Here is an 11,524-nt window from a genome sequence, read left to right as displayed (position 1 = left end):
AGGGGGGGGCCCAGAAAGCTTGGGCCTCCCTGCGCTGCAGATTCCAGCCCCCAGCTGCCTAGTTGTACCTGGCTGGACACAAAAATAGGGCGAAGCCCCACGTCAATTTTCTTTAAATTATTTCATGAAATAATTAAGAAAAAAAGGCCTTCCCTATATTGTTGTGTCCGGCCAGGTACAAATAGTCAGCTGGTGGATGGGGGCAGCCCGTTCCTGCCTGCTGTACCTGGCTGGACACAAATATAGTGCGAAGCCCCACTTCAATTTTTTTTAATTATTTCAGGAAATTCATGAAATAATTAAAAAAAAATTGACGTGGGGCTTCGCACTATATTTGTGTCCAGTCAGGTGCAGCAGGCAGGAACGGGCTGCCCCCAACCACCAGCTGCCTATTTGTACCTGGCCGGACACAACAATATAGGGAAGCCCTTTTTTTCTTAATTATTTCATGAAATAATTTAAAGAAAATTGACGTGGGGCTTCGCCCTGTTTTTGTGTCCAGCCAGGTACAACTATGCAGCTGGGGGCTGGAATCCGCAGCGCAGGGAGGCCCAAGCTTTCTGGGCCACCCCCGCTGCAAATTGCAGTCCGCAGCCACCACGGAAAATGGCGCGTTCATAGAAGCGCCATCTTCTGGCGCTGTACCCAACTCATCCAGGGCCCTGATGCGGTGGCTCACTGGGTAATAAAGGGGTTAGGGCCAGCTTGGCATTATCAGCTGGCCCTATGCCCAAAATTCATGGGGTCACGCCAATATTAGACATGACCACCATGAATTTCTAGTAAAGTATTTAAAAAAAACACAACACCCAGAAAAAAGTCCTTTAATTGAAATAAACACACAATTCTTTATTGTTCTAAATTAAACCATACTTACCGTCACGCCCATTCCAGCTGAAGCCAACGATCTCCTGAAATAAAAGAAAAATAATAAAGCAACATCATCCTTACCTTTCCATGGTTCCCATGACAGCTTCAGCTCTGCTACATCGAGATGACAGGCTGGACCGCAGCAGAACGCTGCCATCCAGCCTGTCATCCCGCAGACACTGAGAAGCGCAGGCTTGCTTGCGCTCCACAGTGTCTCTCTGTGAGGGCATCCAGATGAGCCGAGTTAATGTCCAATGAACTCGGCTCACCTCATGCACGTCACTGACAGCGTGGGAAAATTCTCCTGCACTCAGCGCTTCAGCGTGGGAGAATTCTCACGCTGAAGCGCTGAGTGCAGGAGAATTCTCCCACTCTGTCAGTGACGTGCAGGAGGTGAGCTGAGTTCATTGGACATGAGCTCACCTTATGCACGTCACTGACAGCGTGGGAAAATTCTCCTGCACTCAGCGCTTCAGCGTGAGAATTTTCCCACGCTGTCAGTGACGTGCATGAGGTGAGCTGAGTTCATTGGACATGACCTCGTCTCATCTTTATGCCGTCACAGCCAGACACTGCAGAGCGCAAGCATGCCTGCGCTTCTCAGTGTCTGCGGGATGACAGGCTGGATGGCAGCGTTCTGCTGCGGTCCAGCCTGTCATCTCGATGTAGCAGAGCTGAAGCTGTCGTGGGAACCATGGAAAGGTAAGGATGATGTTGCTTTATTATTTTTCTTTTATTTCAGGAGATCGTTGGCTTCAGCTGGAATGGGCGTGATGGTAAGTATGGTTTAATTTAGAACAATAAAGGATTGTGTCTTTATTTCAATTAAAGGACTTTATTCTGGGTGTTTGTGTTTTCTTTTAACTTTGACTATGGGGTTAGTAATGGGGGTGTCTTATAGACGCCTCTCCATTACTAACCTGGGCTTGATGTCAGCTGGCATTATAAGCTGACATCAACCCCAGCCCTATTACCCCCTGCCACCGCTACAGGGCAGCGTGGAAGAGCGAGGCTAAGTGCCAGAATTGGCGCATCCTATGAATGCGCCATTTCTGGGGCGGCTGACGGCTGGTGTTTCTAGCCTGGGAGGGGGCCAATATTCATGGCTCCCTTCCTGGGCTATTAATATCAGCCCCCAGCTGTCTGCCTAGCCTTTGCTAGCTATTAAATTAGGGGGGACCCCACGTCATTTTTTTGGGGGGGGGTCCCCAATTTTAATAGCTAGTAAAGGCTATGTATTCAGCTGGGGGCTCATATTAGTAGCCTGGGAAGCTCCGTGGGTATTACCCCCTTCCCAGGCTTCAAACATCTGCCCCAGCTGTCTGCTTAACCTCTGCTAGAGACTAAAATTAAGGGGAGCCCCACGCCAATTTTTTTTAATAATAAATCCTTTATTTTAATACTAAATGACAAGTACAGTAACCAACACTATCACTGTACTTCATATATATGTGACTGACATGTTCTATCTATCTAATCTATGTGTGAAGCTCTATTCTGTCTGTTATAAATTGTCGGGTACAGATGCTGAATTGCCGGCCGGCTTTTTTAAAGAGACGGTGCATGAAAACACTATTATTTTTTTTAATAAATCCTTTACACTAAATGACAAGTACAGTAAGCAACGTTGTCACTGTACTTCATATATATGTGACTGACATGTTTCTATCTATCTAATCTATGTGTGAGTCTCTATTCCTTCTTGTCTAAATTGTCGGGTACCGGTGTATGCCGCTGCTGAATTGCCGGCCGGCTTTTTTAAAGAAAGCGTCTTCTGAGCAGTTTGTCAGCTTTTGGACACCTTTGAAGGTGTTTTCTATGTGTTTCTATGTGTTTTTGTTTGCCTGCCATTGGTTTTAACGGTGTTCGACGGTGTTCTAAGGTGTTCGACGAACAGTTCGACGAACAGTTCCTCGAACATCCCGGTGTTCGACGAACCGAACCGAACCCGAACACTACGGGGTGGCTCAACACTAGTGCTGACCACTAAGTTGCTGTGCTGTGCATAGTACACAATATAAATCTTTGACTGGTACACAATAGAACTCTACTTCTTGGAAGCAGTGATGAAAACTGTGTGATAATGTTCTATATTTAACTAAAGGGTGTGTTGTTTGCCCTGCAGATTGCAATTTTTAGTATATAATGTTTGTCTCCTATCCAAATATAAATCTCCATTTTAGGTATGTATTTTGGCCTTAGTGAATTTATTGAGGCTCATCACCCACTGTATGCTGGTTTACAGGGTAATAAGGAAATAACCAGTTTTATATATAAACCACTAAGCCAGTATCCACAGCCACATTGAATGTTGAAGAGTCGACATCTTGTAGGTAAGACGTCAATTTCAGTATTACTAAGCCCAAAAACTTCAGCACAGGGTTGTACAGTACATTTTCTTTCTTGACTATATTTGTATGTATTGTATTTTTGCAGAACTTATTTGCTGTTATCTTTTTACTTTTTTGTGCAGACTAGAGAGCTCAATAATGCCTAGCCAAACAATGCAAAGAATTTTCCAACTAAGCATTGTATTGCTTTCTGTATTTCATTCCGATCTCTGTTTACTTACTACTGAGAAATGTAAGTAATATAGTATTTTTTATCTAATATTATCAAGAAAACTAGCTCAAATATATGCCATAACTCTGCCACTGAATTATAGCACTTTAACATTTATTATTTAATATAGGAGCATGTAAGTAGCTTTACTATTTATTTTTCTAAAGGACAAAAGCTTTTATTTTTTATTTTTTTAATTAAAAAAATGAAAAATGGAAATAAATCAAATGTGTTAATTGTTTTTGTGCCAAGGATCAGTTTAATGTTTAAAAAAAATATAATATCTTAGAAGTTTGAAACTATATATATATATATATATATATATATATATATATATATATATATATATATATATATATTATCTTTTTAAACTCTTTAGAAAGTTTTCTTTGCTTTTATTTTGGTCTTATTTAAAAAAAATGAAAGTTTTAAAATAAAATTACTTCCTATTAATGCAATTATATAAATATGTACTAAGTGGCCATGTTCCCAAGTGGCAGAATTGTGATAGATTTTCACATTTGCCAAACACAGGTCTGTATAATCTATGATAAAAATACATGAGAAAAATATTTTTTATATTACATTTATAACAGCAATTTAACAGGAAAAAAAAGCATGACTCGGATGCATTTTCAAATTTTTAACATGGGTATTATTTTCTGTAAACGTGTATTTTACCTGCAGATTTTGCCTTTTTAAGCTATAGATTAGACTTTACAATAAATCAGTGTCTAAATCTGGATATAACCCAGATGCCTGTGACCTTTATTATTCATCATTGAGATATAATACCATAAGGCTGTGTGCCCACAATGCGTTTTTTAAGCATATCCGCAGCAGCAATTCCGCTGCAGAAACGCTTAAAAAACGCCTGGTAGAAGGTCTGCCATGTTCCCCAATGATAATCCGCATGTGCTGTGCATATGCTGCGGAAATTTCCGCTGCAGATTATCAATGCGGAAAAATCAGCAGCACTACCAATTATTTTGCGGAATCGTGGCGTTGTCGCCGCAATTGACTTGCATAGAATCGCATAATATCTGCATCAATACATGTGCACATGCGGATATCATGCGGTTCAATGTGCGGATGGTACCCGGGTTTGGAGAAGAGGAGACTCTCCTCCGGACCCAGGTAACATAGTACCTGTAAAGAAAATAAAATAAAATAAAAAATATACATTATACTTACCTTCTGATGACCCCCGGTCTCCAAAGCGATCCGTCCTGGATCGCCGGCAGCTCACGATGGTCTAAAAGGACCTGCTATGACGTCATTTAGTCATGTGACGGGTCACGCGACCGCTGACGTCGGTGGTCGCGTGACCCGTCACATGACTAAATGACGTCATGGCAGGTCCTTTTAGACCACCGCTAGACACCGGGGACACCGAACGGATCGGACAAGGACACCGGGGGCCATCAGAAGGTAGGTATAATATTTATTTTTTTCTTTTTACCATTCTTTTACGGTCACACTATAAAATCCATGCCGGTTGCATGGATTTATATAGTGTGACCAAGTTGTCAAGCTCTTTCCAAGTGATGCTAAAATCGCTTGGAAAGCGCTTGACAACCCGCATGCGGAAATGAATGCAAAAACGCTTCACTTACGCTTGTCCCTGGCAGGAAAACTGCATGTAAAATCCGTATGCATTTTTTCTGCTAGGGAGATGCAGAAACGCTCAGGAAAAATCCGGAGCATTTCTGCATCATGGGCACTTAGCCTTAGTCTACATTCCCACGATAAGCTTTTGATGAATTTTTGAAGCTGCAGATTTTCTGCACCATCTCTGCACCCATTGTGTAAATTAAAGAAGTGGTCCACTACTTTTACATTGATGCCCCATCCATAGGATAGGGCATCAATATCTAATCGGCCAGGGTTCCGTACCTGGCACCCCCGCCGATCAGTTGTTATCGGTGCTGGCGGCGGTGGCCACCAGCTGGAAGTACTTACTTGCTGAGCTTGGCCGTCTAGTTATATTTGCTGCCGCGAGGTACTGCACATCTGCCTCCTATTCAATTCAATAGGAGGCAGATGTACAGTACCCTGAGGTGGCCACTACAACGAGGTGGCCACTACAACTAGACGGCCAAGCTCCGCAAGCAAGTATTGCTGTCCGGCGGCGGCTGCCGCCGGCACCAACAATTGCTGATATGTGGGGGTGCCAGGTGCGGGACCCTGGCTGATCAGATATTGATGCCCTATCATACGGATGGGGCATCCTTGTAAAAGTAGTGGATAACTTTTTTAAGTTACTTGCATTTTTCATTGCGCCTTGTGTGCAGTTTTTTAATTGTGTTTTCATTGTGCTTTTGACTCAGTGTTTCTTGCTTCTTGTTGGTACAGGTATGTCATGCTTTAAATAAAGCTGCTTTGCTTTTGATACTTCCTGTCATTTGGCTTTGACAAAACTGTATTGATATTATTTATGGACTTAATTTACATGCGTTTTTGATGCGTTTCCGCTAAGGAAACTCACTAAAAACGCATGTACGCTTTTTACCTTCATCTAATGCAAATCTGTGGGGGAAAGCTGCACAAAATACTCAGTGCATCCACAAGCAAAATTGACATGTTGTGGCTTTGAAACATGAACTGCAGGTCAGTTTATGCTGAGTAAAAAAAAAGCACAGTGGGCAGGAGATTTCTATAGGGCCACGTGCACACGTTGAGTGTTTGGTCAGTTTTTTTTATCAGAATTTGTAAGCCAAAACCAGGAGTGGGTGAAAATACAGAAGTGGTGACGTGTTTCTATTATACTTTTCCTCTGATTGTTCAAGTCATGATTTTGGCTTACAAATATTGAGGTAAAAAACTCACCAAATACTCAACGTGTGCATGTGGCCTAAAATGCTACATTTTTGACACAGCAAAAAATATGCAGCATCAAAAATCACTGAAAACTCATCATGGGCACACAGCCCAAGGCCACGTGCACTTGCAGAGTATTTGGTGAGTTTTTTACCTTAGTATTTGTAAGCCAAAACCAGGAGTGGAACAATCAGACGATAAGTATAATAGAAACACGTCACCACTTCTGTATTTATCACCCACTCCTGGTTTTGACGTATAAATACTGAGGTAAAAAACTCACCAAATACTCAACATATGAATGTGGCTTAACAATCTGATAAGCTGAAAAATAGGAATTAATTTTACAAATGGAAGCAAATTCTCTTGGATAAAGGTACCTTTGAGTCCTCAAAAGTGATCTATTCCTATTTCTGCTAAAGAAAAAATACCTAAATTCTAGTGGGATATAGAATAAATATTTAATGACATCCAAATTGTGAAGAAGTTTAGTATCAATGCTTTAAATAAAAAAAGCTGATTCAGTTTAGTTAAGCTTATTCATGCATGCTTAGGCTACATTCACACATCCTTGAGATACGTCCTCCTAGTGATGTCTATTTTTTCCTCAGACAGCACACTGACCCATAGACTTTTACTGATCCATACACAAATCAGTTTTATAAACGGTCCTTGAGACTCAGAGTGTGTTCTGTTCTCATCAGTTTTGCGGATTATACTTGGCCATTAAAGACTGCGAGGAGTGTAACACATCACCATACCTTTTCTTACCAGTGTCCTGGGGCTGCGTTAACCAAACATTGACTGCATCCTGAGGAGCCACCTTTAATAAAGATAATGTAAAACCAATGTTGGGTTATGTGGGTTGGCCACAGCTTTTTTATTTAACCAAAAAGCCACCGTACATACATTGCCAAAAAACCTTCCTCGTCCATGTTCATTTTCTACTTTTTAACCAACAATAAAATACCAAAGGCCAACCGCTGGTTTACAGCGGGCCTTGCGAATAAAACTTATCGAGCATGGACGAGAACCGCCACGCTGTGACAACTAACAAAAACCACACTGATAAGCAAAAAATGTTTGCTTCCACTTGTTTTCATAACCAGCCATAAAAATAATGAAATGGGGAGGGTGAGCGGGTTTCTTCTTATCAGGTAAGACTCTGTGTGACTGATCTTTGCCGCCTTTCCCTCATGTGTATAACCATTTGAATACCACGCCCCCAAATCTATCGTGCAGCCCCAGCCACTTCCCGCACTTTTATTTAACCCTCAAGGGACCCATCACCAAGTCCCTCACAGTCCTAGGCCCTTTTCATATTTTATTCAGGGCCTTATACGTAGACTGCGAGGAGTATAATACATCACCATACCTTTTCTTACCAATGTCCTGGGGCTGCGTTAACTAAACATTAACCGCGTCCTGAGGAGCCACCTTTAATAAAGATACTGTAAAACCAATGTTGAGTTATGTGGGTTGGCCACAGCTTTTATATTTAACCAAAAAACCACCGTACATACATTGCCAAAAAACCTTCCTTGTCCATGCTCATTTTCTGCTTTTTAGCCAACAATAAAATACCAAAGGCCAGCATGTGGTTTACAGTGGGCCTTGCGAATAAAACTTATCGAGCATGGACGAGAACCGCCACGGCAGAAGGAAATGTATACCTACATTGAATTCCGACCAACCCCACCCGAAAATATTAACGCCCTTTCTAACACATCCTGTAGTCCTGACAGAAAAATATCCATACCTATCTCACTAAGATGAACCCCATCACTCCTAAGTAAATCCTTGTTGTCCCCTTCTAACTCCCTATGTCTCACTGCCACCCCGCCCAAAGCCTGAACATGTTTTGAAATCCTAACATTCAACAATCGTTTTGCTCGCTCGACCCCAGCTACACTCCTTGCCTCTCGCCAATTGCTTCTATGCACAATTTCTGACCATACTATCATTGCACTTGAAAAGAATTCTTTAAATCTGTCAAAATCGTGCTTAATTAAGGACAACAAATGTCCTACCTTCACCTTGCACAGGTCATTACCCACTGCATGAATTATCAAAATTACCTTGCCTCCAAACTGTCGGCTGCATTGTACCACCATAGGCAGCACTTGTGTCCATCGAAGACCTCTTACCCCCTTCCAAAAGACCGAAACCTGTGAAGATCCCAAATAAAGACCCAATGGACGTATACCTGCTCTTTTTTCCGCCCAAAAAATGAAAGACTGTCCTATTCCAAAAACCGCTTGTTTCGGCACGAAACCTGAAACAGAAAGAGACAAAACGACTAGCCATAGAGTCAAAATGCTATAGCCAACTATAAAAACACTTGATGTTTACCATAAACATAACAACTATATCACTAAATTGGGACGGATGTATCTTCTAAAACAATCCAATTTCCATCTACCCAGTGCTTTGACTTCCCTTGATGACATACCGCACGCGTCTGCTGTCGTCGCTGCACCTATACGAAAAGAGTGTGTCCCAAATTCTGAGGGATCTAATCCTAATTCACCAATAGCCTTTTTAAAAACTGCTGAAAATTGGTAATGATTCATAGGTGTGTTATCCCTGTGTAACAAGAAAAAACTACCTTCACCTCTGATCACTTAATACTCCTTTATCAATTTTACCGGGCAGAAATCAGTCTGTAACTCATTAACAGATAACCAAGTGCCCCGTCAAAACACATACATCTTAGATCTTCTGACACATATTTTTAATATTCTACCGCAAATCACCACATCTGACACCAACAGCCCGCTTGTTGATTTATTTGAATGTGGAACTAACTCTCCAATCCTTAATGCTCCAAAAAATGCCAATGAGAAAGCTGCTCTAAATAGCGATACCTCCTCCATGTCCCTACTAATCACAACCATAATATGCATCAATTTAACCAATAATTGATAAGATATGGGGCGACGCTTGTCCAAAACCACTGTCTCCTTGCTCCATCCTTTTACTATTTGTCACATCTGCGGAAAATTTTGTCACATCCCTTTTATCATGCAATTTTAGAAAGAAAGCTATGCCAGATAGACACTTTGTCACCTTGCTTGCCGAAGCACCCATCTGCCTTAAAACTCTTAAATGATCCAAGTTACCGATAACAAATCCTTAGACTCATCAGGAGCTTTGCCGTTTGAACATACTAACCAATCCATCCACGCTCTTTCGTGTCCTCGTCACGTATCAGCCGATACCAAATTCCTTACTAAATCGCCAAGTTCCCCTCTACTATGCTCCACAAGAAATGAGGGCAATGACAACCCACCGGATCCGCTGATGGATGAAGTTCCCGAAAAACCTGCATTTGAGAACGAGATAGAGTATCAGCCACAACATTTTGTGATCCCGGAACATGTTTGGCCCTAAACCAAATATTTTGTTGCAGACACCCGAGCACTAAGTGTCTTGTCAAAGCTAAGACCGGTGGCGATGATGACATTTGTGAATTAATGGCCGATACGACTGCCATGTTATCTGTCCAGCAGCAAATCCTTTTACTACTAAACTGCTTACCTCAAACTTCCAAAGCCACCACTATTGGGAATAACTTAATAGTGCAATATTCTTGATCAGACCCAAATCACACCAATGCTGCGGCCATTGCTGCTTACACCACTGATTACCAAAAATCACCACAAATCCATCCCCTCCCGCTGCATCCGTGAATAAGCCCATGTCATCACTAGAGACCTCCTCCTCTTGAAATAACATTCTGTCGTTGAATGTGAGCAAAAATTCTTTCCAGACCAATAAATCATCCTTCATATTCCGTGTCACCCTAAAAAAGTGATGCGCTTGCCCAATGCCTCTGGTTGCAAGAGACAATCTCCTGGAAAAAACTCTGCCCATTGGTATCACTTTACACGTGAAATTCAACAAACCTAACAAAACCTGTAATTGGTGTAACGTAACTTTTTTAGAACTGCTAACCTGATCCACGCAAAACTGCAATTTCTCAACTTTCTCTATGGGCAACCACAGTAAAAACTGCTCCGTGTCAATCTCTATCCCTAAAAACGTCAAACAACTCACTGTACCCTCTGTCTTCTCTTCTGACAAAGGGACACCCAATGTTTTCATCAACTTACGAAAAGTATATAACAAGCACCGACAAATATGGGAATCACCTGGGCCTACGAACAAAATATCATCAAGGTAATGCGTCGAGGAACATAACCCTGTCTCCCACTTCAGCAATCATTCTAAAAAGCAACTAAACATTTCAAAATATAAACAAGATATAGAACATCCCATTGGTAGGCACATATCTACAAAAAACTCTCCATCCAAATGGCAACCCAGTAAGTGAATACAATCCACATGTGTTGGCAAGAGCCTAAAGGCTGCTTCAATGACTGACTTTGCTAACAAAGCACCTTTACCTGCTTGTTTGACCAAGAATATTGCCCTATCGAAAGATGTATATTTCACCCTTGCTTCCTCTTTCGATATACCATCCTTGACGGATAACCCTTGTGGAAATCACAAATGATGAATGAGGTGGTACTTGCCAGGCTCCTTCTTTGGTACTAAACCCAGAGGAGACACTCTCAGGTTTTCAATTGGAGGGACCGAAAATGGTCCGGCCATTCTGCCAAGCTCCACCTCCTTCATCAATTTCTCCTTCACTATATCCTTTTTATCTTCAATTGACTTTAAGTTTGAACTGAACAGAGACACTTCTGAAAATTGAAAAGGTATCCCGAAACCCTCACAAAACCCCTCCTGCAGGACTTTTGCTTCCTCCCTCTTGTGATACCGATCTAGCCAATACAGTAGAGCTTCCTTTTTCACTGGTGTTCTCATTTTCACCGGCAGAACCCACTATGATATTCTGTTTTTGTCTCTGGAAACACCGCAATGTGGCATGTGCTCCCCCACATACTGTGCATTCATGCTTAAATTTGCAAGTGGCATAAAATCGGCAGTGTCCCTCATTGTATAACCAACATGTCCCGCTAGGCTTTGGTGTAGCTGACACGTGGGACTGACTGGTGGAAGATGAGCTAACGGGAAAGGACCACTGTTGTGGTCTCTGGGCCAAAATTAATTGAATCCATACATCCGTTGCTTTTGTGGCCCAACCAACCCCTGGACATAGTGCCATGCGTCAGCGGAACTCCTCATCGTATTTCCACCAGGCTGATCCCCCGTGTAATTTATGGGCACTAAATATGGTGTCAATGTAAACCATCAATTCAGGACCTTTTTCCGGCTGTAACAGACAGGTCTCATGAGCCAAGAC

The 11,524-nt window shown here is 42.0% G+C and overlaps 1 protein-coding gene across 1 annotated transcript in view; it reads left to right on the top strand.

The window, feature by feature from the left end:
• The first annotated feature begins 3,061 nt into the window (after positions 1 to 3,061).
• LOC141162009 (uncharacterized) overlaps positions 3,062 to 11,524 on the top strand; it is a 70,802-nt gene continuing 62,339 nt past the window's right edge. Inside the window, exons 1-2 of the mRNA XM_073647619.1 lie at positions 3,062 to 3,203; positions 3,344 to 3,453. Of these exons, the coding sequence (XP_073503720.1) occupies positions 3,360 to 3,453 (94 nt within the window). The 5' untranslated portion in view covers positions 3,062 to 3,203; positions 3,344 to 3,359. The remainder of the gene's footprint in view (positions 3,204 to 3,343; positions 3,454 to 11,524) is intronic.

The sequence above is a fragment of the Phyllobates terribilis genome, unplaced genomic scaffold, assembly GCF_046119375.1.
Source record: "Phyllobates terribilis strain yellow unplaced genomic scaffold, ASM4611937v1 Scaffold_9__5_contigs__length_417890890, whole genome shotgun sequence".
NCBI lineage: Eukaryota > Metazoa > Chordata > Amphibia > Anura > Dendrobatidae > Phyllobates > Phyllobates terribilis.
This window is presented reverse-complemented; position numbering and strand designations above follow the sequence as displayed.